At 37.7% G+C, this 27,943-nt stretch overlaps 2 protein-coding genes across 3 annotated transcripts in view; one reads left to right on the top strand and one right to left on the bottom strand.

Moving 5' to 3' along the window:
• Window positions 1–18,452, bottom strand: part of Nubp1 (NUBP iron-sulfur cluster assembly factor 1) — a 79,734-nt gene extending 61,282 nt beyond the window's left edge. Inside the window, exons 1-4 of one of the 2 annotated variants that reach the window (XM_067100659.1) lie at window positions 18,377–18,452; window positions 12,183–12,363; window positions 9,698–9,802; window positions 6,236–6,369 (exon numbers count right to left, since the gene is read on the bottom strand). In XM_067100659.1, coding sequence (XP_066956760.1) covers window positions 6,236–6,369; window positions 9,698–9,802; window positions 12,183–12,213 — 270 coding nt within the window. In that variant the 5' untranslated portion in view covers window positions 12,214–12,363; window positions 18,377–18,452. Of the gene's footprint in view, window positions 1–6,235; window positions 6,370–9,697; window positions 9,803–12,182; window positions 12,364–17,257 lie in introns of both variants that reach the window. The other variant, XM_067100660.1, reaches the window with a different exon arrangement.
• Window positions 18,453–18,608: 156 nt separating this feature from the next.
• LOC136836430 (tektin-3-like) lies at window positions 18,609–25,796 on the top strand. The gene is made up of 9 exons (XM_067100658.1): window positions 18,609–18,885; window positions 19,770–19,909; window positions 20,320–20,401; window positions 21,424–21,656; window positions 22,100–22,209; window positions 22,839–22,987; window positions 23,902–24,124; window positions 24,402–24,556; window positions 24,807–25,796. Exons 1-9 carry the CDS (start codon window positions 18,791–18,793, stop codon window positions 25,030–25,032), a joined length of 1,413 nt encoding a protein of 470 aa, XP_066956759.1. The 5' UTR covers window positions 18,609–18,790; the 3' UTR covers window positions 25,033–25,796.
• The last annotated feature ends 2,147 nt before the right edge of the window (window positions 25,797–27,943 follow it).

Below are 27,943 nucleotides of genomic sequence, written 5' to 3'. Positions count from 1 at the left end.
GTCCAAATGTGCTATAAAACGACATTCACTAAAAATAAACACCTTTATATTATAAAGGTACACTCCTATACATAATATGTACCTTCAGGCTCCCCAAAATGTTAAAACCCGGGATTCAAAGCAAAGAGCCTAAAGGATTGCTCTTTCTTCGGTTCAGGAAAAGACTATCCACTACTAGTTGAGGACTAAGGGCTTTACTGTTTTCAAACATGATTCTGCATGCTTAAGGTAGTGAGCGGGCAAAACCAAACTGCACTTCTACTGTGCCACATTAATCCCATCTTCAAGTGACAAATTATCATTGCACTAAATGAAGTTGCAACTGCTCTCACATTATGAATGTTTACCTTCAATAAAGGTAAAAGGTATGGAGCTAGTTCTCATGCACCAGCCTAATCAAATGCATCACAGAAAACCTCATGTTCATTGACAAATACATTCTAGGTTTCTAGAGACACAAAACAAAAGGTTAACTTTGCCTCTTCCAGGGTTAACCTTTGACAAACCCATTCTAGGTTTTCTAAAACCACAAAACAAAAAGTTAACTGCCTCCTCCATGCTTAACCACTGCCAAACACAGCTAGGTTTTCTAAACCACAGAAAAGGTAAACTTTGCCTCTTCCAGGCTTACTTTAACCTTTGACAAAGACATCTAGGTTTTCTACAACCACAAAACAAAAGGTTAACTTTACCTCCTCCAGGTTTAACCTTAGACAAAGATGTTCTAAGTCTCTAAAATCACAAAACAAAAGGATAACTGCCTCTTCCAGGCTTAACCTAAGTAGTTTTAATTACCCCACAGGACAGAGAAGTGTTTCCTCTTCTTCCCAACCAACGAGGTTAAATTGGAACTCTTACAGTTCTCTCAAAAACTTAGCCTTAACGTCATTCTCAGCTCTAAGGCAAAAGGATAAAATAACATTCCCTCTACAACAGCTGGAGTGCTTGCAATAAATTTACTCTTTTAACTGCTGATAGTGCTACATAAAAGAAGGTTTCATAGTAAATAATTCAATGGAACTCATTCCAGAGGCTCAAAAGAATCTGTAGATAAAATTTAAACCTGCATCTAATTTCCAGAGAGAGACTGATACTGAGATGAAAGGGCTCCTATCCCAACAACTTATGGTGCAGATCATCAGCCAGATCTAATAGCACATGATGCAATACTGAGGAAAGTGTGGAACAATAACCTTGAAAGCAGACAGCAAAAAAGCCTTAATATATCTAAGAAAGCCATGAAACTTTGATGTCCGAAAGGTTCTAGGTGCTGAAAATTCCTCTAGAACGGCACCCTGAGCAACACACAAACTGCTGCTTCTGACACAAGGCCATGGTTGTTTTCCACTTGATTAAGGATAGATCCCATGATACCCTTGAAAATCCTCTTATTAGGAGGAGACAGTCGAGCACCTCCAAGCAGTTAAGTGTGAGATGCAGAAGTTAGTAGAGGTGTATGGAATTCTGTAGTCTGAGTCAATTTCTCCTTGATGGAAGAATAAGAGAGGCATCTACCGAGAGAGCTAGAAAGTTCGAAAATCATTTGCTCTGAGGCTACTAGGGCTCTACAGGAGTCACTAAGCAATTCTTGAACTTGAAATTTGCTCAGTACCTCCTTAGAGTAGATAGGGGGGAAAGGCCTATGAGACTGAATCAGGCCAAACTTAAGGAAACACATCCAATGTTCAAGCCTGAGGGTCCTCAAAGGAGTAGTAATCGATTGGTTGTTCATGTTCATCTGCATGCTAATAAGTCTACATCTGGGCGCTCTTCTAATCCCACAGCAACTCTGTAGGTACTTTTGTTCTTTCTGAATCTCCAATTGCCAAAACACTGATCTTCCACAGAATGAATTATCAAGCCAATATCATGTTGTTCATTTTACTCAAAGAAGCAAACTTTCCACTATGACTTTGTTTCTGACCAGGGATAAACCTGCTAGGCATCTTTGATGGTCTTTCCACTGCCATCATATCTAGTAAATTTTACCAGGTGTAGTGTTGACCATTCTATGTTGTATGAAAGTGTAAGGACGCTAGTTAACATTCTTTGTTTCATGTTGCACGACAGCGGGAAAAAACATAACCTGGACATAGGTTTAAGAATAAAATGGTCAACTCTTGGTTACAGAGTCCCTCCTACAGAACCTGGAGACAATGATGGTCCTGGATTACTTACAAATTTAATGAACATGAGTTGTAAGTCATAATCTCTTATGCTGAGACTATACTGTTGTTAAGCATGATTATTCTGATAAAATCCCCAGTAAGGCCATGTTTCCTAACAAAGAAAGCCCTTACCACTTAAGATGCTTCTTTCAGGGCTAAAATTCTTCAGGAAGCAAGTGACTATTCGTCTTCTGACAGACAAGCCTGAAAATTTCAATTATCATCCCCACATCACTAGATAAGAATGAGGAGGATTTAGGGAAGTAGACTGAAAATCATAATGCACAGAGACTGAGCCAGGTAAAGCAACAGGTCCTTGGCCTTTGGAATACTGTCGATGGAGTTGGCCAACTTGAACCAGTGATTCAGTAGAAAAGATTTCTTGCTCTTAAAAACTGACACCATCCACCTATGGGCAACAGATTCCCTGTGAATACTTACATAGACGCTGTGCACGAGCCCAAACAAAGCGCCTTGAACAGCAATACCTCCTCTGAAAATACATCTCAAAGGAACTTGCATGACTGAGGATGTAATGGTATGAGAAAAATGTCTTCTGCACGTCCACCAAAACATCTGATCATTCTTTTGGAAAGTCATTAAAACCATGCTGGAAAAACCAAAAAGTATGGGGAGAGACATTTCAAGTTATTCAGTCTCAATGTGTCCAACAATGACCACCAATCTCCGGTTGCTTATGGAGCTAGGAAAGTCAGAGGTAAAATCCCAGTGACTTACTGCCTGGTCCATTTCATTCTCTCTATTTTACAACGTCCTTCTAAAGAATGAGATGTCTGCTGGAGAAGACAAAGGAACAGCAATAAGGAGATTAAACCAGTGGAGGGTAATCAGAAAGGAATCATAACTCCTTCACTGCCTCCACCATGCAAGGTTCTGCTCCTAAGCCTCTCCAAGCATGCCAGGAGGCTTGCAACTGGCCATCTACCAGAACCTGAGGGCTGAACTTATCCCCAAAAGGTATAAAACAAGACCTGCACCAATATATCCTCCCTTATCGTGTTAACCTGTGCAGCATAAGCATATAGAAGCATAAGTGTTCTCACTTCTTCCAAACCGAGATAGTATAAGCATGAGAACATTATTAGCCTGCAGCATCAGATATGAGTTAAAAACTAACACTCTTCCTGGCTAAACTCCTGGTGGAGCAAAAACCCTTAAAGCTGGCTTCACAAACTCCCTAGCCTAGCATCAAAAACACACTAAGCTGGCACCTCAACCTCTCTAAGCTGATGTAGAGAAGAGGCAATATACTGAGCAATACAGCAGTTAAATAAAAGATATAAACTTCAACAATCTAAACTGAGACTGCATTCAGCAGGTCCAAAGCACTTGTCAGTCACAAGTTTGTTTCTTCACAGGAAAGAGAAAAGAAACCGAACATTCTACAGAAGACGGTTTAAGCGCCGATTAAGTGGCTGTATCCCAAGAGATGGACTCCGCGACTTCATAAAAAACCAGAGGACAAGCTCCGGCAGACCTAAAGGGAACTTTGTGCACTCAAGCATGAGAAAAGTTATGAAACGCTCTCTAATTGAAGGAGAAAGCTTGGGTTCTCTTCTCCAAATACTTAAAGGGAGCTGAAGTACTCGAAGATAAGCGAGACCTATTCTCTATGTGGTCTCCTATTCTCTATGTGGGCAATGTTGGGAGGTGGGGAGAAGAGGAGTTACAACGACTCTCCCGCCTCGTCCAAAAGTGAGTCAAATTACTTGAGAGCATTCTCATATGACACATCCTTTGAAAGCTATGTACAGTAGCTAGAATAACATCTAGCTTGGAAACAACAGATACTGTAACCATGGTAGATTTGGAAAGAAAAACATTAATCGAGCCAGAAGAGATCTGCTGATACCCAAAGAAAAGGCATGCAAAGAAAGAACATGTGCATTTCGATGGAGAAAGAGGAATAGGCTAGCAGACAAGGATTTAGAATGAGCAAAAGATGAGAGATTGTTAAACAATCGACTGAGTCGACATAACATTAGAATAAGTAAAACTCGATAGACACATTATTTTCAATAAAACTCTCTACAGTAAAACCCCGTATTCGCATTCACACGATTCGCAGACTCACAGATTCGCTGATTTCTCTAAGGAACATATATACACATTATTCAGTTACAGTGAAAATCCCGCTCGTTCTATTACCCAAGTTTTTTTGTTTGATGTTTTTCCGTGGTGAGCTGCCGTATTTTCTGTCTGCAAAAATATTCACAATTACTGTATTTTCATATAATTTTCATGAATAAATGCACTTTTCAGCTGATAAACTGTTAAAACTTTGCTTTGTTTACTGGCAGGTATACCAGACATATTTTTACATGGTTTTATTGTTTTTTTTGTGTTTGAACTATCAAAATAAAGGACGGCCCAGTTCTAAGGTTTTTAGAGGGGTTTAAGTAGGTGTCACGTTATGATGGTTTGCGTGGAACTGCTGGATTTTAGCTATTAGTTTTTTTTGTTTTGAAGGTGGTGTGATATAGGGCAGCATTCCCAGCAGGCAGTTTTTGAGTCGACGTTGGCAGTTTTACTGTATGGAGCACCTACCATGAGTAGTCGATGACCACAGGCTGCTCATATAGCGTGATTGACGTCCATCGTGGGGTATTCTGGTTTGTGGGGTCTTGCTGCAAGGGCTGTCTTCATAATAGGTGCCTTTTTTGATGCTACTTTTTGTTTATTTAACTGCTTTTGTTTAGTTTACATGGTTTATACCAGACCTGTAGCTTAATATTGTAAATAAATTAAAAGTCATTTAACGTTTACGTGCAAAACACTCTTTTGGGCAGCAGTATTTTCTAAGGTGAAAATATTCCAAGACAATGAATAAATGCGTGAAAAACAGGTATACATAGTTTATTGTGTTTGAACTTTATCAAAAGGGAAGTTCTAAGGTTTTTAGAGGGTTTTAAGTATTCATGATTTTGGCTATTAGGTAGGGGGTGTGATAGGACAGGTGATTTACTGTTAATATTAGTATATTAAATTGATTCTAAACTCTTTTGGCCAACATATCAAGACAATGAGTGTGAAAAACAGGAGGGAATGCGAAAACATCACTGTGAAAAGAGGGAATTAGGTATTGGTAGCACAGAACCCCATCACCCTGAGGACTGACCCAGTTCCCTGGTAGCTGACTCTTTCGCAAAGACCCACTATCGCAGGGCAGTCCAAGGCTCGTGATACGAACAGGCGAAGGCACCTATTATATCTGGGGGACCACTCTTTATTGTTGTATGTGATGTTATTTTCCACAAAAACTGAAAAAAAGTTAATGGGCATATCAGTACAACACTGAAAATCTGGAATAAGATGCCTCTTATGACTTTTTTTTTTTAGCATTTTAGCCCAAATTTTACTGTTTCCTCTCCAATAGTTGCCATTTTCAGTGTAACATGGTCAGTTTCTTGATATTTAATGAGCTTCGATTAGATTTCACTGCCACTGATCAGCCTCATCCTTGTCATATGCTAACTGCCGTTGTTCATTTGAATTAGTACTACCAATTTCATGTCATCAACCAATACACCAAAGAAGTACAGTACTCATAACTATACCTCCTACCGAGTCCGTCTCAATACAGTACTTGAATTTTCTTACATTGTCAATAATTCCAGAATCAGCTATAGCCTAAAAAGAAAATAATTACTAAATGCTAAGAACAGATATCTTAAACAAAGGTGACAATAATCTGGCTATCCTCTTGCCTAGTGTTTATGTAATTTCCCCATAACAATTAATTTATAACTGCCGAGATAGATCCAATCAAAAAGAAACCCTCATGATTGGAAAGAAGTCCCAAATGTCCAAAGAGAATCTCTTAGCCCTGACTACCAAGCATTTGTTGTCTTTGGTAATGCTTATGGCACTTACTGAAACTTCAACCAACAATGAACTTGGAAGCTTAAAAAATAAGAGAATTATATTCAATATCAGGTAAAATCTGGCAATTGCTCCTAACCTAGCACATAAAATGGAGAAGAAGAGGGTAAAATGAAGAAAGAAATTAAGACACATTGTAAATGTACGGGAATAATAATACTCACTTCCTTAGATTCATCTAGAGCCAAGGCTCGTCCAATCATAGCTGTGACAGTTGATTTTCCAACTCCACCTTTCCCAGACAAAACTAATATCTTGTACTTCACTGATGCAAGACGTTCCTTTACTGCATCTAAATCTGAAAAACACAAAAGTCTATTGATATCTGATATATACTGTGAATGTATACACTGTAAAGAATACATGAAAATACATGCATTTTCAAAATGTAGATGAACAATTTTCTGTTGAACTAGCTACGACATAAAATATTATGACAGAGCACAGTTTCTAATATAGTAACTTTCTAAAGTAAATTGCATTTTTTCTATAAATACAAAAATTGTATGTTCTGTGATGGTGAGAGGGGATTTTGCTTACTCCCTTTCTCCTTTGGTTACAGGGACAAATGCTCAGCTGGTTAAATGTGGTATTGAATATAGCCTACCTGTATAAGTATTGCACTTCAGGTTTTTATATCTAGGAAAATCCAGTTCACTTAAAATAAAAATTTATAGCTGTTCTGATGAGAATACTGTACAGCCCTTTGTTACATATAAAGCAAACTCAATACTTAGATGGAAGATTTTGTCTCAGGGAACTGACTCATGCTGTTCTGAAAAAATCAGGAACATGTCAGGTTGTAAACCTATGCTAAGCCTCATACACTCTGTGTATGACAGCTAGAGACTGCCAGGTTGGTCTATCACCATCTGGAAAAGCCATTTTGCCAGCCATGCACTTGAATGGTAGAAGGCTGATTCCTGAAGCTTCCAATACAACCTGGTATAACCAATATGAAAGGCTGATAGGGTCAAGTGCCACAGTTCAAGAAATAAAACCCTACTTCAGGAAATGTTCTGGGAATCATTTCTTTCCCATCTAAAATTGCAGGAAATCCAGATCAATAAAAAGCATGGAAATGAACAATAAGGTTTTTATGGCAACCTTTCCCTTTGTTTAGCACGGATGGAAGGTACAAATTGTTCGAAATTAGTCCTCAGACAAGTGTTCACTTGTGTAGCTTACCTGCACCTAACTGACCAACACAAAAACAAGTCTGGCTATCAATGTTCAGGAAGGAGGTGAGGATGAGATGAGGCTGGACATCACTTGCATTGGACTCATCAAACTAAACCTGATCATGAACCTTAGGGAAAATGCTTTTCTGTTCGAAAAGGAGCTCAGTTAGCTTGAGGAACCACCACCCTAAGAACTCAGAATAAGAGCCCAAGGGCCTATGGGTACCCATAAGTAGAAAGAGGCAAGGCTCCTGTTTATAAGACTCCCAACCTCAGTGCATGGAACCAATAGTCCACCTCAAGATGAGGATAGGTTGACTGAATTTCATGTGCTTAATAAGCAAAGGTCATGATCTTTCCTTGGGTTGACCAGGCAAGGTTCCAGGTAGGAGAAAGGGTAGTAATAGACCACTGCTGTGGGATCAATACCAATCAATCAAGGAAACTGCAAACACGTCCAATAGAAACCGCAGCAAATGTGTTGGAACCAAGTGAGACTGCTGAGTGGAACTGTATTCAGGGAATGGTAACTCATTCCCTGACTGCGGTACAGAGAACTGGTCAGCAGGCACAGGACCAATACCAGGCAAGAATGGATTTGTAAGGATATGTGATGGTAGTAAGAGCTGCTGCAACTTGTGCTAAAAACCAAGCGGCAAGTTGACCTGTATTACTGCTGGAGACCAGTCTAGTTACTGCATATAGTGGCAGATGATACTAGTCAAACATGCACAGGTACATGTGATGCCAAAGCATGTGCAATTTCAGATGGCAGTAACTCAAGTCATCCCATCTGTGAATAGTGACCAGAGCCAACAACAACAGTTCAGTCATAACATTGGACAAAATTCCCAGAAAATCAGCGTATTATCAGAACAGCACTGTGCCCTGTTAGTTAAAACAGGGGCCTAGGTGTTAGGACCAATGACACACACAAGAGAAAACAGTAATGTGAATTATTCTAACCACGTTATCCAACTGCCAATTCAGCAAAGCTAGAAACAGATCAGCAAAATGGGAGGAAGCCTCAAGACCAATTCTGTAGAATCTAGACATTACTGTAAAGGGGTGGTCCATCTTTCCCACAAAACCTCCAAAAATATTGTACCACAAAGAAAGAACATTTTGACTCTCCTAAGAAAGCCCTGTTCAATGACTGATAATGGGAACGCTCATGACAAGAACCATCTGTTCTTTAATAGTGCTTCAGTCCCTAATAAGGACCAGACTAGTGTCCCTCCTGTAGGAGAAGAGATGTTCAAGGGATATTCTGTAGGAGTACCCTAAAGAAGATTCCAAAGTTGCCTCATCCTTAAAGGCCCTGGGACAGCAAAGACATGAAAATTGGAGAAGGTTACAAGAGGAAGAACTCAATGTATAAAAATTAGGAAGAATATAGAAACACCCTGTGCTTTGCAGAGGTGATGACCATTGCAAAACAGGGGTCTGTTGGCAAAGTTGAGAACCTACGGTAAGGAATAGTGGGAGAGGGGCTTATGGCCAAAGGTAAAAGATCTCAGTGGGGGAGAATTATCTGGATCACCCTAAGACTTAAAAGAATTGTGCAAGCATTACAGGGGCATGAACAACTGGAAACTGGAAAGATATCAAACCCCATTCTTAACTGTTGTATGAAGGCAAAGACTGGTGGTCTTTGCTGCTTTCAAACCCCCAATACACTAAACAGGTACAAAGGAAGGATGGAAAGTGGTCTTACAAGGTGAAGCCAACATTCACTTAGCCTAATTAGTATAAAAAGAAGGTGGGGGGAAGAAGACCATCACTAGAATGCTCTTACCCACATTCCAAGTTCCCATCCCTGCAATAAGGAAACAAAGTATGAAAAAAAAACATTGTAATTTACTGCTATTTGCACTTCCTCTGATATAAAAAAAACTAAAACCTTAATAAAAAAAACCAAAAAGGTTGGATATCTCAAAGGAACAATAATAACTACACATACAGTATTGTAACTGGAAAAAATGACAATCTTATGTGACTTCGGCAAACCGTAAATAATATAAAGGCCTTGGTGTTGCCAAAAATGTGGGGGAATAACATACATGACTCACACACCATTGTTACAGTATCACTTGAGAAACAGAGAGAGAGAGAAAAAAAGGCAGCATTGAAGTTCTATTGACATGATGGCAGCTGAAGAAGAAAAATTAAGTGCTCAGTCACTGACTGGATGTGGTTTCCATCTCACCAAACATCTTAATTATCTTGTTAACAAACTTCACTTAACAAAAGTGACCAGACATTGCTGAAAGATACGCCTCTATACAAATATAAATGTTTGTATTTTCATCAGAACAAATGCAGTTTATAAATAATTTTAATAAATATGAAATACATGAATCATAAGAAAACAACAATGTAAAAACTGTCTCCTCAATTTACTTAAACAGCACTACTTGGCCATAAAATTTCCAAGAGTCTTACCCGGGTCAGGTGCCTTTGTTGCACCTGATGAACATATCTGCTGGTTTGGACAACCAGCACATGCAGAGGCTTTGCCTGCATCTTCGCTGTTAGTCCCAGGGCAATCTGCAAAAAAAAAAAAAAGGAAAAAACAAATTTTATTATGAGAAAACTTTATATAAAAGGCTGAAAGGTTAATTTTCAGTGAAACAAATATTGCTGTTAACATTAGAAAGTGGACCTAATCTTCACATGGGAAAACAAATTAGTGATGTTCTTACGAAGGATAGCCTCAACTTACAACCATAACATGTTAGGTTAGGTTAGGATGCAATGCTGTATTTTACTATATTTTTCCAGGGCCTCTAGGTCATGTTTAATTCTGGAGGTCAGGGGCGGGGGAACTGTCATGTAAGATCTGTCACATTATGTTAGGTTAGGTTAGCATTTCATCTATCTTTGACCACTGTTATGTAGTGATTGTTGCTAATTACAAACATTTACTTGATATGTAAATCTAAACTAGCACTACTAATGATTTTTCTGACAATTATCTTGTAACTTCTGTATTTTTTATCATAATTCCTGAAGAAGTCTTAGCCTAACCACTTCAGTTACATCCTCCTGTTTCCATTGGAGGCCCAATGCCCATTACTGTAAAGTATAGGCCTAAGGGGGATGGAAATACTCAAAACCAAGTGGTTTGCATCAACAATAATCTTCAGCATGCGCTACATGACAAATGATTTGAAAATATATGGTTCGTATATTTGCCAACCAATTAATGTATCATACACTTAACCATGTGAAATGGTGAAATATGTTAACTAAGAATGACAATGAATGCCAAATTCATCAATCATAAAAAATAAAAACTATCAAAACTGACCATGACTATATTTTACATTCTCACAGCATTTAATGGTCAACCCCATTTAGCCTATGTGACAACTGCAATCGGGTAGTTTGCAGAATGATGGGAGCAGGCTCTATCACTAGAGTAAAAGAAACTGCTCTTTGCAGCTAAGCCCTGCCCACTGCATGCTAGTGATTGGCTAGCTCTCAGAGGGGGATTGACATCACACTAGATAACAGTCCAAATGATTACCAGTAGGTACTTGACTTCATTTGGTAGTGCTGAGCACCACAAATTTGAATTCCCGGAGTTGTGAAGTATGCAACTGATATCTCTGATAAAAGATATATTAAGTTATATAATATCATCATTATGAATATCTTAGATGATTCTGTCTAAGCATTTTTTTTATCATGCACATGCCTAAATACATGCATAGTGCCTTTTTAAAACTGGTGTTGGCCTACATAAGTGGTTCCACATAGAACACATTCAGTGAAATGAAGCATAGACTTATGCACCCAGTTCTGATATTAGGGAATGAATTCATCATAATCCAGCATGTCAAATGTTAATATCACTGTGAGATTACGCCCACATATCAAATTCTTACATTTTGAGGAAATGACAGGTCATAGGCCTATACAAATTTCTTATTGCAAATAGATTTCTTTCAAGTATCTGTTGGAAATAGAGTAGCTTTTAATTAACAACCCGATGATACATGATGTCCCATAATACATGATGTTTGTGAATATGGTCGAATGTACATGTATAAGCACTGCATATACACATAAAGGTGTTCACGTTGATGGCCAGAGTAATTGTAATGCCACTTATACCACAGAGAATAAAATTAAAACTTGTGAGCATGTAGCCAATGGCACACACTGACCGAACATAGGGGTGTCTCATAGCCTTCCTTACACACAACTATTGGACTACTCTCAATAAATTATATAAAAAATATATTTACAAAAAGAATAACAAATTATATTACTGTGATATTCAAATATACGGGTGAAGTAGCATTTTTGTGAAAATGAAGGCTACAATAAGAATGCATCACAAGATACATAACAAAATAAAAAAATTATAATAGCTGCCAACCAATCAGCTTCAAGGAACGATTGTGATGTGGGCAGTGGGCGGAGTCCCAGCTACAAAGAACCGTTGCTTTTACTATAACCCACCTCTGAGCAAAAGCTTAGTTTATGTTTCCAATGCTTAAGTGCTACTTGGGGGTTCCAGGAGGGGCGAAGCCTCCTCCCCCACTACCAGGTCAGGGCACTGCACTCTAAGTCAGGTTAGGAAGGTAGGGTCTGGTTAGGTCAAGCCACAGCATTCTGGGCAAGATAAGGTTAGGTTTTGTCGGCATAACCCGTGTCTGTCGTCCTAAACTGGTCCCCTTGTCATTAAACCAAAATTAACATGCCTAAGTTTTCCACCCACAGCCTGGAGTAGCCTGCCAAGCTTCCATGACGGGTGACAGGCGAATCCTGAGCAGTAGTCTTAGCCTACTTGAAGCTTGAGCCTAATAGCCTATGTACTGTATCGTCATCAAGATATAAATATGTTTCCATAATTCCCATAACATAAAATAAATTCTGTCATATCGAAAGCTATGGCAACAAACTGCAGTTTTCTTACGGTCTGGGGCATTTTCAGGAACGGAACTCATGCTGTTTGTTTATGAATGTCAGCTGAGGAGCTTCTTCTTCTTGAAAATTCCTCGTAGACTCGTAGTCTAGAATCTCTTTCGTGGTTGGCACTTAGAGGAGCGACTGCGTTCATGACAAATTATTCATTTGCCTGTTCCTAAAAGCCGGAGCTTTAAAAGAAATGAAATGTTTAATTATAAATCATCTTTTGAAGGAAAATGTAACCTGACTTCTTGAATGAAGTTTTCTGATACATAGCATGTTTTTGTTGTTGTTGAAATACCATATATACTGTGTGTATATGTATATATATATATATATATATATATATATATATATATATATATATATATATATATATATATATATATATATATATATATATATCTATATTCACAATTACCACAAGAAAAAATGAAACTGACAGTGCAAATCCTAACCGGTTTCGTATTTATATATGAGACGTCTTGGATATAAGGACGAAACCGGTCTGAATTTACACCCAGTGCTTTCCACTTTTCCCGGTGGTAGTTATGCATATAGAAATCACGTGTCAGTGCGTCGATTATTAATCATATTACACACACACACACACACACACACACACACACACACACACACACACACTATTATTATCAACTTAATATTATTACTATTAATATTGTTATTTTTACCATTATTATTATTATAAAATTACTTGACCCAATTTCACAGAGAAAAATTACCTCACAAAAACAGGTTGGCCTAAGAACTCCAACCATTGTGGTCAAGGTTTAAGCATCTGCTCTTGGATCTAAGCAGTGTTTAGCATAAATGGTTCCTGTAAATTACAGGATTTTCTTTGCATACAGTCACTAAACGCTAGCTAAGCAGTAATGTACAATCACTAAACACTAACATTCACAATACATTTACGCTCACTAAACGCTCACACATACTATACACTCACTAAGCACACACACTTACTATGTACTCACACTTACTAAACACTCACACTTAATATGCACTCACTAAACCCTAACACTTACTCTTACTTACTATACACTCATCCTCAATAACACTAAATACTCACTGAATACTCAACACTGAATAGGCACTCACTATACACTAAACGCTCACTAAACACTCATAAAACACTAAACACTCACTGTACCCCAAACACTCAGTAAACATTTACTAAACACTCACTTAATACTAAACATTCATTAAACACTAAACATTCACTAAGCACTCATTATACATTAAACATTCACTAAGTGCTCATGATACACTAAATATTCACTAAGCACTCACTATACACTAAACACTCACTAAACCCTAAACACTCATTAAATGCTAAACACTCACTAAGCATTCACTATACACTAAACACTCACGAAGTACACACTATACACTAAATACTCACACTTACTAAACACTCACACTTACTACACACTCAATAAACCCTCACACTTACTCATACTTACTATACACTCACCCTCAATAACACTAAACACTCACTGAATACTCAACACTGAATAGGCACTCACTATAACTAAACGCTTACTAAACACTCATAAAACACTAAACACTCACTGTACCCCAAACATTCAGTAAACATTTACTAAACACTCACTTAATCCTAAACATTCATTAAACACTAAACATTCACTAAGCACTCATTATACATTAAACATTCACTAAGTGCTCATGATACACTAAATATTCACTAAGCACTCACTATACACTAAACACTCACTAAACCTTAAACACTCATTAAACGCTAAACATTCACTAAGCGTTCACTATACACTAAACATTCACTAAGTACACACTATACACTGAATACTCACTAACATTCACTAAGCACTCACTAAACCCTAAACACTCATTAAACACTAAAGACTCACTAAACTCTAAATGCTCATCAAATCCCTAAACACTCATTAAACACTAAACAGTCAATGAACAGTCACTAATCACTCATTAAACACTCATTAAACATTTACAGACTAAATATTCACTAAACACTACTTTTCATGAGACATTCACTAAACACTCACTAAACATTCACTGAATACTTACTAAACATTCACTAAACACTAACATTCACTAAACCCTAAACACTCACTAAGCATTCACTGAATACTTAAGTACTAAACATTCACTAAACACTGACATTCACTAAACCCCAAGCACTCACTAAACACACACTAAACACACTAAACATTCACTAAATGCTTATACACTAAATATTCATTAAACAGTAACATTTTAAAACCATTCACTAAACCCTAAACATTCACTGAATACTTACACAGTAAACATTTCACTGAATTCTTACGCACTAAACATTCACTTAACACTAACATGCACTAAACCTTCACTAAACCCTAAACACTCACTAAACACTTACACACTAAACATTCACTAAACTCTAAATGCTCACTAAACATTCACTGAATATTTACACACTAAACATTCACTAAGCACTAATGTTCACAAGACATTCACTGAATACTTACACAATAAACATTCACTAACATTCACAAAACATTCATCAAGCCCTATACACTCACTAAACATTCACTGAATACTTACACACTAAACATTCACTAAACCTTAAACTAAACATTCACTAAACATTCGCCAAACACTTCCTCACAAACATTCACTAAACCCTAAACATTTGCTAAACACTTGGTTATTATACATTAACGATAACAAAAATTCACAATCACACTGAGCCCCTGTTCAATTTGCGGGTTACTGTACCAGACTTTTAAATGAGGCCACAAGGCTTTGCAGCTCCGCCGTGGTAGAAGACTGCCAAACTATGTAGTACTGGTATAGAGATCGCAACTCCAGTCTCCAGGTACATACCCTCTATGTTCCAAGTGGATCTTGTCCGGATCATTCTTGTCATCCCTGGGGTGACAGTAGGGAATCTGGGAATTCCAGAGGCTTCTAAGGCTTCCGAAGGGTTCAAGACAAAATTCCCCAAGGCTCGCCAGTCTCTTGAGGGCAGCCTTGAAGGGAAGGGTCCAACCCAGAGGCTGCTTCCTTAGAGGAAGGCAGGTGTCCTGCCAGGTTGGGGAAGCGGGCCTAGAGAGGGCCCAAAAATTTCAAGGATGAGGCCCAAAAGCCCCCAATGCTCACCAGTCTCTTGAGGGCAGCCTTGAAGGGAAGGGTCCAACCCAGAGGCTGCTTTCTTGGAGGAAGGCAGGTATCCTGTCATGACTGGATAGGGCCCAAGAACTTCAAGGATGAGGCTCAAAATTCTGCATAATTATTATTATTATACTGTTATCACAATGAAACAGGACCTCTTCTGTAGTAGTAGTAGTAGTAGTAGTAGTAGTAGTAGTAGTACTGATGAATATAATTACTGTGTCTACTTCATTTAATTTGCATCGAGTTTTCTCTATGCCTCTTCTGACTATCTCTTCATCGTATATTTATTAAGGTCAAATGAATGATATCCTTTTCTATTGGTTTTATTTCCTCTAAAAGTTACAAATGTGAATGAAATAAGACACTAAAATAAGTTAAACTAAGATACAGTGTATTTATTTACATATAATACAGGTGGGTTACAGTTACTGGGTGGACTAGTGGGCTGAATTTTGCCTGGCCGTTTGTTGATGCTGTTGCATCGTGTTCCAGGGTGTTGCCAAAGTGTCATGGTCCTTAATTTACTAGATTCTTTAACACTAAACAGTTAATAATTTATCTATCTGCTGCATTTTTATTCTGATTTTTAACACACGGACAAAAGAATTAGGTGTTCCGCCTAAGAAAACCTCCCCCCAAAAATGTTCAGAGATTTGGTAGTTATTTCTCCAAATTATTAGGTAAAATAATTTATTCCTTTATCACTCAATATTGTTTAAAATGGCTTATCTGACGAGGCAAAGCTATGTAAATTGGGCAGGACAGCAAAGTGATCCTTTGTACAATAAGGCAAGGGACTTTGGTAGAACTGTATTAGCATGACAAAGATTGACTGGGTCAGAAAAGGAGAGGGCGGTTGGACACCAACCCAGCAAGGGCTCTGCTCTGATTCTGGCTAGTAACGAGCTCCTTGCATGACCCCTGGTCAGGTCCTTATATAGCCTTTGCTCCTGCCTTCAGTCTCCGTCCCACGTGTGGGCGATTTGTCCATTAACTCGCCGGTTCCTGTGTTTTGGGGCACCCACGTGAGCGGTGCTGGAGTAAGTAGATGAACGACAGTACCCAGGGGAACTTAAAGGCTGACAAAGACGAGATAATAGGCTTAGAGAGAATGGGTGGAATGTTTCGTGAAGGCGCCAAGAGTTCAGCTAGTGCTAATTTCAGCGGTGTTTTAACTGCTCCCTGTTCTCCAGTTCTGGGTGGTTACGAAGTCGACTCGCCACCTGTACTCTACATGCTTAGTCTTTATGTTAAAGTTTTAAATAAGTGGAACTTCATGTGCTATTGCAAATAGGAATGGCACGTTATAATATATGTATGTCTATATATATGTATGTATATGTGTATATATATACATATATGTGTGTATATAATATATATATATATATATATATATATATATATATATATATATATATATATATACATACATATACATAGATGAAGAGTTAGAGAAATTTATTTCTGGTGATAGAAATTCATTTCTCGCTATAATGGTTCAGATTCCCACAATAGCTGTAGGTCCCGTTGCTAAGTAATCAATTGGTTCTTAGCCATGTATAATAAGTCTAATCCTTCAGGCCAGCCTAGGAGAGCTGTTAATCAGCTCAGTGGTCTAGTAAAACTAGGTATACTTATATACATAATACATATATATATATATATATATATATATATATATATATATATATATATATATATATATATATAATTTCTTAGTCATAGAGTGTCAGTAACTTGGAGTGACGATCTCCCTGCCGAGCGTGACCTTTGTTGGGGGGGCCATACTGAAAGGTATTGGCCCAGCTCATAGTACTATACTTTATTATTATTATTATTATTATTATTATTATTATTATTATTATTATTATTATTATTATTACTTGACCTAATTTTACAGAGAAAACTTACCTTACAAAAACAGGTTGGCCTAAGCACTCCAACCATTGTGGTCAAGGTTTAAGCATCTGCTCTTGGATCTAAGCAGTGTTTAGCATAAATGGTTCCTGTAAATTACAGGACTTTCTTTGCATACAGTCACTAAACACTAGCTAAGCAGTAATGTACAATCACTAAACACTACTATTCACAATACACTTATGCTCACTAAACACTCACACTTGCTGTACACTCACACTCAGTAACACTAAATACTCAGTGAAAACTCGACACTCGCTATACACTAAATGCTCGCTAAACACTCATAAAACACTAAACATTCACTAAACACTCACTGTACCCCAAACGCTCAGTAAACATTCACTAAACACTCACTTAATCCTTAACATTCATTAAACACTAAACACTCACTAAGCACTCACTGCTAAACATTCACTAAGTACTCACTATACACTAAACTCACTAAACATTCACTAAGCACTCACTATACACTAAACACTCACTAAACCCTAAACACTCATTAAACACTAAATACTCACTAAAGGCTAAATGCTCATTAAATCTCTAAACACTAAACAGTCAATGAACATTCACTAATCACTTATTAAACATTCACTAAACACTTACACACTAAACAGCCACTAAACACTAATTTTCACAAGACATTCACTAAACACTCACTGAACATTTACTGAATACTTACTAAACATTTATTAAACATTAACATTCACTAAACTAAGCACTCATTAAACATTCACTAAATACTTACACACTAAACATTCACTGAATACTTATGTTCACTAAACCGTAAGCACTCACTAAACACACACTAAACATTCACTAAACCCTAAACATTCACTAAACATTCACGGAATGCTTATACACTAAACATTCACTAACCCTAAACACCCACTAAACATTCACTGAATACTTGCACACTAAACACTCACTAACAGTCACAAAACATTCACTAAACCCTAAACTAAACATTCACGAAACACTCATAACATTCACCAAACACTTACTCACTAAACCCTGAACATTTGCTAACACTTACTCATTAAACATTAACGGTAAAAAAAAAAAATCACAATCGCACTAAGCCTCTGTTCAATTTGCGGGTTACCAGACCTTTAGAAATGATCGCAAGGCTTTGCAGCGCTGCCCTGGTGGAAGACCAACTTAGACCACCGAACTACGCAGTACTGGCATAGAGATCGCAACTTCAGGTATATACCCTCAATGACCCCGCCGGTGGTCCAGGAAACTAAAGAGTCACGAAGGTAAATATGCAAATATCTTAAGTCATCTACAATTAAATTTCGACCAAAACGCATAATTGCTATCTCTTTCTTATTTACAGATCACACTGAATATTCAATGTGATAAGAAAATGACGTATTTTTAAAAACATTGTAATGACAGACGTGATAGATACAAAGGCGAAAATTGTAAGTGCTTTCATTCACTAGTAGTCCCTTGGAGATACAAGTTTGTTTCATAAACTTTTGTGCTTACAACTGAAATCTAAAGACATCATCCACCATGTCAAGTGTTCCAGTCCTTTACCACCAGCCCCCCGCGGCTCTCAATAAGACGGTAGCCATGAAGACGGTTGACACCAGGCCGTTCGAACAGAGGTAGGCAGCACTGTTTTATTTTTTTTGTCTTTACAACTGCAACCTTTTTTCTGTATATGAGTAAGCCTATATTAATTACTAAACATTTTCATAAATGGTAATCTTTACAGCAGGGAATTTCCGTTCAACACAGAACTAATAGTATACTATCTTAACTTTTTCTTTTGGGAACAATTGTATTAGCGAAAATATGTGTAAAATTACTTTGAAACATTTTGGGTTCTATTAGACTGCAAAATATATTCTAGTGTCTGTATGCTTGTCTCTATTGTACTATAAAAATAAAAAATATACATTATATTTGACTGCCTATGAAATTGGAAATAATCTCTCTCTCTCTCTCTCTCTCTCTCTCTCTCTCTCTCTCTCTCTCTCTCTCTCTCTCTCTCTCTCTCTCTATATATATATATATATATATATATATATATATACATACACACACAGTATATATGTATGTATATATAGACATTTTTATAATGATTGTGCAGATTTTTTTAGACATTTCTTTCCGATAAAGGTTATCTCTTTCCTTAACAATGTTAACGTGAATTTGTGATCGTCGTGTAGTTGTATCAGAAGTAATTGACGTGTTTCACAAGATTTATGATAATGTTATAATAAAGTTTTCTTCTATCCTTAACATGGGTGCTTCTATCAAAACTTTCAGACAGCCTTGATACATTCATCTTTATACTTTTCCCCAAGAGTAGGCTATCTTCTCCGGACCTCGCCTTGCCTAAAATCATCTAACCTGTAGTATGAATGAAACTAAAGAAGTCATTAAGATCCTCAGTAGATTTTTCAGGGTTATGTAACAATCATAAATTACGGGTATCGTAACCCTTCGGTATTTTTTGAAAATCTCTATTCTTTGTATTCCTCAGCCTTTCTCTGGTTCCTCCTACCTTGAGTCGCTCATATCCAACCGAAAGTCGAGTGCTCGACTCGGTTCGATTTCCCAACATCTTCACATCAGCAACTGCCACAATGAAAACGCGATACACGCCCGCAGACTGGTCGCAGAGTAAGTACTGTTTGTTCGCCGTGTTTTTTCTTTTTGGATTTTGTTTTTTATAGAATAGATGTTCCTTCCAACTAATACATTAGGTCATTTTACAAGAGGAAAATAACGTCTGGAAAGTTACATCTAAAGTCAGGCTTTCAAGAAATTAGACATAGAACATAATCTTCTAAGTCAGTGAGAAGCCTTGATATAGTCATGGACTAAAAATCACGATTTCAAACTTCTGAAGTCAACAGAAGCACAATGGGATTTAACCTAATTTACCTCATTCACTTCCTGGCCACGTTCTGGTTTTTTACTGCTGGACTAACATGAGGTACACTTCGTACCTAGCACTAATGAATCCCCCCAAATTTTCTGAATTCTTATGCGCTCCGTTCCACTGAAAACGATCTTGGATTTCCTTCCAGGTAACTTGAATCATTTCAGCGATGCTGACTCCACCAGAGGGGTCTCGGAGAGAGTTCGGGATGACGCCGTCAGGCTTGTCGGGTACGTTGAATACGTCCGTTCTACTGACATTCGCAGTTTCCTATTCTCTTAAATTCAACCTTTTTAGTTTTCTGTAAAAGAAAACTATAGAGACGGCTTTGCCTGTCCGTCCGCACTTTTTCTGTTGATCATCCACCCTCCAATTATCAAACAAACCAAACTGCAGCCCTCTAGTTTCAGTAGTTTTTATTTTATTTAAGGTTAAAGTTAGCCATAACCGTACTTCTGGCACAGATATAGGTACCAACAACATAGGCCACCACCTGACCGTGGATGAATTTCATGGGCCGCGCCGCACAGAAAACTCGATTGCGCCGAAGAAACTTCGGCGCATTTTTTACTTGTTTTTTAATTACGCGAAGACCGTTATTTAACATACATTTTGCGCATTCTTTGGAGATATATACACATTTTATAGCCCTCCAAGAGCTCTCTGGACACGAGAAAATTATTCATATGTAAATATATATATATATATATATATATATATATATATATATATATATATATATATATATATATATATATATATCTATCTATACATAAGTTTCTCAAAGACACAATAATTGCTGATTTTCCACTGATTATTTTGAGGCCAATTTTTTTTGGCATTAATTACTTTACGGTCAATATTTTTTTATTTCACGATTTTCTCCGCCAATTTAAGATAATGTATCACTGTTTACATATGAAGTGAGGAGATTCTATCCAGAAAACTAAACAATGTTTACCATAAAATAACCACCGATGAAACATCCCATCTTTTCGCCTGAGCATAGAGATACTCGAATTCGGCTAAAAGCCATGTACCCGAAGAGGACTTATTTCTATGAAGTTAGTCATCAATTTATATGCATATGATACAAAGCTTAAGCCCTGCCCCGTTTTACTTCCACAAGAGAAGAAACACACTGAAACAACGCTGTTTGCAAGCTCCCCTCCAGTAAATTTAAAAAACGACCCGACTAGTTAACTTAACCACGGTCGCAAAAATTTTCTGAAGGCTACGCTGTTCCTTTCAGCTTCACCTATGACCGGACAAACATCGCACAGCGAGAGAGCTCCCAGAGATTAGGCGAACGAGTGAGCGACATCACATTTTGGAGGAGCGAGCTCATGCAAGAGCTGGACCGTATGCTGGCAGAAACCAATCGACTCAACGACTCCAGAAGAGCGCTCGAGCACGCTCTCAAGGACACTGAAAACCCTCTTCATGTGACCAAGGAGTGTCTCTATTTCAGAGAAAATCGTCAAGGTAATTAGGACAACGCAAGAGCAGAGCACGGGCTGTGGCTATGGTCGCTTTGGGGACAAATGTTTATTAATCTGATTTTTTTTGCCATGGATGCAGGAACAAGTTATACTTCTACTGTTACCTGTTTTCTAGTAATCTAAAAAAATTACTGAATCAGTTCACAACGTAGTAATTTATAAAACTATAATGAAATTAAAATTATCCTAAATGATTTTATTCACAAGAGATTTTTTGAAGACAGGAATTATAAGAAATTTAGTAAAAAATACATACTGTATCAATTTTTTATATTACCATTTAGGCCAATAGTTTCTCATAAACCCCTTAGCAGCTACGAATAACAAAGAAATATTTTGCACTTGCAGCCAATCGAGAATAAGCATAATAGAATAAGAAAACCACTCAACTAGCAAAGGATATTGACATTTCACCGAACATTGCAGGAATCGACCTCGTCAGGGACCACCCGGAGGAATCTCTCTTGAGAGAAGTGGACACCATCAAGGACTGTCAAGCAAGGATGAGGAATCTGCTCGAGAGGGTCAATTTGCAGGTTATTTTCGATCTTTGCGTTTTACTCATCTATATTTGTGGAATATCTACGAAGTGTTTACAAAGCTTTAAGTAAACTTCATGTGCTACACCTAAAGGTTATGCTTAATAAATACCCAAGTGGGTACTTAACACAGACCATGAGCAGATATATCGTCACTGATATGCTAAAATGAATAGTTAAGAGGTAATCATGATACTGTTGAATTTATTTTTGTGTACATTTTTTTTGTTTTGCAGTGGAAGTTGTCGAAGTTAAGTTTAACATACGGTGTAATGGGTTTTGATATTTCGTAAAATCTTCAGACGTCATCATGATGCATGCAAATAATGACTATTTTGGGAACCTTTTAAAAGTGAAAGCTAATGATTTTTATGAACTAGGTTCCAAGAGCTTATTGGCACTAAGGCTAGGAATTAATTGCCTAGTTACGACATCTTGACATAAACTGTTTGGCTAATCGTCTTCCAAAGAAATGACGCCGTTACTTATAAAAGAATTACTTTTATTTTCCCCGAGTTAAAGATCTTCACGTACAGAATGGAAGTGTTTCATGGACTGAAACTCCATATTGTTCTACAAATAAAGTATTTCTGAATTAGTTCTAATTCTTCTCTGATTACTTTCAGCTGAGCCGTGATCGTGCTGCCAGGCAAGATTTAGAACACGACACCATGAACAAGAACCATGCTCTCACCATCGACCACACACAGCATAGCCTCCATAATTACTCCGCTAATATAACTTACTATCCTGGCATCGAAAGGGTGGATAACACGTAAGATACCAAGATATTATTAGTGATTCTTTCACCTGAAATCCCTTGTTAAGGAATGTGAGGGGTCTAGATGATGATGTTATTACACTCTGCGCAATACTTTTACTTTCGTACAAATTTCCTCTAAGTTGTCGTGTTTTCTCTTTTCTACTAATGGTGATTACTTCTAACAGTCGTCGGTAGATTTCATGCTTGACGACTTTCAATGAATTTAATTTCAGTGGGAAATTCTTTACACCGTAGACCTGCAAGTGTTTAGTTTGTGTGTGCCACTCTTTTCCCCTAGCAACAGCGTCCTTTTTCTGCTGAGACGTTACGATGGCGTACTGGTTAGGTGCAGAGGTTTTTCTTTCCTTTTTATGATACTCCGGCCAAGTCTTCCTAGCGGTGCTGGGGGATGTTGACTGTTAATTTTAGAGATTCTCTAATGTTGACAAAGTGTCATGGTCCTTAATTCACTAGATTCTTTAACACTTAACAGTTAACAATTTATCTATCTACTGCATTTTTATTCTGATTTTTAACAAATGGCAAAAGAATTAGGTGTTCCATCTAAGAAAATATTGTTTAAAATGGCTTGTCTGACGAAGCAAAGTTATGTAAGTTGGGCAGGACAGCAAAGTGATCCTTATAGTTTTCTCTAATCAACAAATATCCGAGATGAAAATCTTGTAGGAAAAGTTAACTCAATGTCACAGCCGAGGCAGAACTTTAGTATTTGCTACCGAACATTCTTGCCTGAAACAACTTCCTCAAGACATATCTAAACTCCTGAACTATTTCAAAATTAGTTCTCAGTAAATTAACACAAATGGTTGACACTGTAAATTGTTACGCATCTTTAACCATGCATTACTTTCATATTCGTTCCATGGAAACTCTCCTCGCAACTGTGGTTGGTTGACTTCCTTCAGAGTGAGTGTCCCAGACACCTGGGCAGAATTCAGCAACCGGAACATCCAGCAGAGTCAGAGTGAAAGGAACAGCTCGCAGCGACTTCGTCAGGAGGTAGACGCCCTCATAGCCGCTACTCATCGGGATATGTGGACGGCTTGGTCAAATTCCAACACGACTCTCACCCATCGGTCTGGTGAGACTAACGACGCCAGAAACAAACTGCTCGCTCACAGGGACAGGGTGAGTAGCCCCTCAAGCTATCTCTTTGTGTTCGTCTTAGATTAAGCTAGCCAGCCTTGTCCTGGCACAGGCTCTTGCTCTAGGGCAGTCCGTAAGATCTCTTACCATGGTATTTTAAAGTAGCCTACAGTAGAAAAAACGGCCTTGATGGACGTCTCATTTTTAGGTAATGTTAAGTAACATTAGAATCTTCTTATTGCTCTATTTATTATTTGAAATGGACAAATATGCTTATTGCTTAGTGTATTTTCTTTATTCTGAAAACACATTTCCTCAGGTACAACGTGAAATGAACGATCTTGAGCGACATATTGACCTTCTGAAAAAGGCCATCTTGGATAAGTCAGCGCCTCTGAAGGTTGTCCAAACTAGGCTTGAAGGAAGGACTCACAGGCCTGAAATGGAACTTTGTCGAGATCCTCCGCAACACAGGTACAGATATCTAGAAAGACTGTTCATATGAAAAGAATTATGCAAAAATAAGATATATATTGAGATGTTTTAGTTTTCTGCTTCAAGAACTTTCGGAAATCCCCAGATACGTATTCGACAAATAGAAATAAATCATAAATATGGCTTCTTGCCTTTTAATAATGTTTTTATATTATAATGGCAAGTCTTGAATCTCTGAGAACATGGTTTTGTTTTGATAACAATGTTTGATGGGCTCATCATCTTACAGGATGGTACGAGAAGTGCAGGAGCTGAGCGAAAGCGTCGAGGCTTTGAGACACAAGCTTTCGGAAGCAGAGAATTCCCTCCACAGGCTGGCCCAGATGAGGGCGCGTCTCGACCATGACTTGGGTGTCAAGACGAACTCTTTGTATATTGATCGGGACAAGTGTCTTGGCATTAGGAAGAGTTTCCCGTTATCTCAGCCTCATTTAATTGACTTTACTCTCTATTAGAAGTCAGTTAAGATCCCCCCCCCCACCCCGGCGCCCAAAAGAAAAAATAACGCAATTCTAGTGACAACGCAGTAATCACGAGTATCATGAGTTATCTATTGATTCATCATACCATTTGCTGTCTTACATTATCATTGCAAGCCTTAGTGAAAGAGTGCCTTAATTTTGTTGAGGTACTTGGCGTCATTCATCCATAGAAAATCGTAGCTATCAGCTTTATTCAGTCAAAGTTATATCATGGTAAGTAAAGTACCTCCCTGTTAGTTTCCATAGAAAAACATCGGCAGGTATGGCTATTTGACTGGAATTTAGACACCAGTTTTCTAGAAAATAATTAATTTGAACTGGAAAAGCATTCTGTAGGTATGATCAATGTCACGAGGGTATCTATTGTACCCGATAGAAAGCGTAGCTCCGCCAAGTTGAAGAGTACCTTTTCTTTATGTAGTGCGAGATGATTTCCATGCCTGTAAATCGTTAATCCTTTACAGGGAAGCGCTGAATGAGTGTTTTCGCCAGTATTCCTTAATATCAGTTGGTCTATTCTCTAAACACAGTTGAAAACACTTATCTCCCAACCTCCTTGGCGGACGTCAGCAGACTCAAAGGCATTATTAGTAATAAAATAACAGAAGACGAATGCCAGTCCGCCTGCTGGTGAAATGAAGGTTGCAATAATAAGGAAATCTTTTAAGTTAGGTTCGAAAGAAGAGATCCTCCAACCGCTCCACTTCCTCAAAAAAAAGAAAAAAAAGAAAAGAAAACTCGGCCAGGCCTGACCAGGCCGCGGAGAAATCTCAAATTGCTACTCAGAAGAGAAACTCTATCTCAAGACTTGAAGGCCGTCCTATACAATAATCACGTTTTCTTTCGTAGAAGTTTTGTGAACTAAATCCACACTTGAGACGTATACAGAGTTGAATGACAGAATTTCATAATTTTCAGAGTAAAATAAAATAATGAATGACGTTACAGAGACAAGATGTCTCAGTTTTGTGAAGTGGGGCCCTAATTCTATTTTTATGTAGGAAATGCCTGAGACTTTTCTTCAATAAAATAATGTGGAGGCGAATGTGAACTACACCGAAACAGTCCATGTGTGGGGAAATAACAAAATGAGTAGGGTTATCTATTAAAGTATGAAAAATGAAGGTATAGAAAAAAACACTGACCCATAATGTCAGCTTTGTTACAGATGAAGATGGAGACGTGCTTACCTTCATTAACAGGAGCCCAAGCCATTACTTTGATATTCTTGAACTTTTAACTAACATAAAATAAACGTGCCTAATAATCTGATGATAGGAAACCTGCAAGAAGAATGAAATTGACAGGTACACCCTACCAAAATTCACACAGGTTCACTTTCGCATAGGTGTACGAAAAGAATTTAGTTGATTGAAAGATGCGAGACATCACGCGTCCTCCTCAGTGTGAATAGTACTCAGCATTATCCGCACTATCTTTGAAATATATTCGTCCATCAAACTTGTCTTTTTTTCCATAGAAGCTGGTTGCTGAGCTCCTGACATACATATGGGTAATAGACAACGGAAGTAAAACTTTAGGTGTCTTGGAAGCCAAACAGAGGGCTCCAAAAGAAAAAATCAGAGAAAGCTCAGAGGAAGTAGTCAGAATCCTCCGGAAGAGGAACTAGATAGAATTAGCCTAAAGAACTATCATCAAGAAACTGCCGCAGCTGTTGAGCATAACAAAGAAATCGTGGAACTACCACTTTCTCAAAAAATGGAATTCCAACCCGAGTAGATTTATAGTACTCTTTTTCAGGGCTACAATATTAAATGAAATATTAGTGCGTGAAAGATTTCACAGCCAAACTGTTGCATGCTGAGTATATTAGTGTCACTCATTTAGAGCTCAGCTTACAAGGAGGTTGCACCGAATTTTGGCTTAATGTAAGTCCTGAGATAAGTCAGACATCAAGCATGCACACACACACACCATACATATATATATATATATATATATATATATATATATATATATATATAATATATATATATATATATATATATATATATATATATATATATATATATATATATATATATATATATATATATATATATATATATATAATTTTTAAAATGAAAGTCGTGCCTAAATCTGCAAAACGATTGTCTGTGAATGACCCGAACTTGCAGTAGCGCCAGGTAGGAGAACTGGGTTAATATACGTAGCAACTTGATTAAAGAATTCTAAGACAAAAAAAAGGGACAATTTATTTAGGTAAACGCATTCGATAGATAATTTCTTGTTTCCGAGTACTTACTCTCACATTATAACAAGAAAATCTTTCAGAAGCTAGTAGTCTCCTGAACGATAATTACATTCCTACAGTAGTGCTTCCTTGACAGTTCTGTCCACGACAGGTTCAGCTGCAGATGCAGATGAAATCTAAACGCCATAAACCATATCTACAGAGTGTGTTCAGTCTGCATTTCTCAACACACGGCTTCCAAATGTGTGCATAGCGCGGTTATGACTAAAGAAAGCAACTAATTCTGCCTTTGCTCGTATACGTTTAAGGAATTGTCGGAGGCTACTTAGAAAAGACTCAGACTCGAAGAATTCCACTACCGTCAAACAGAGCGAAGTGTATCTATGAGGAAATGGGTCCAAAAGTGAAAATAACAAAAACGGCGTAATTTTATTACTGGTGAAATGATTTCTTTTGCTTTCATAATTCCACATACAGTTTGAGGTGGTATAATATAAAAATCACCAGTGGTACCAAATTCTCAAGATAGTGTAATGATTTCACAACTTGTATCATTATGCCAGTAACTAAGACTAGTAATCTAAGCTCTTGGTCATGATTACCTGTCAAACGGCAAGTTCCAAGTTTACTGTATGTTTCCCAAAACACCTGGTTTTGACGATATGTTTA

The sequence above is a fragment of the Macrobrachium rosenbergii genome, chromosome 56, assembly GCF_040412425.1.
Source record: "Macrobrachium rosenbergii isolate ZJJX-2024 chromosome 56, ASM4041242v1, whole genome shotgun sequence".
Taxonomy (NCBI): Eukaryota; Metazoa; Arthropoda; class Malacostraca; order Decapoda; family Palaemonidae; genus Macrobrachium; species Macrobrachium rosenbergii.
Note: the sequence above shows the minus strand (reverse complement) of the source record. Positions and strands in the feature narration are given on the sequence as shown.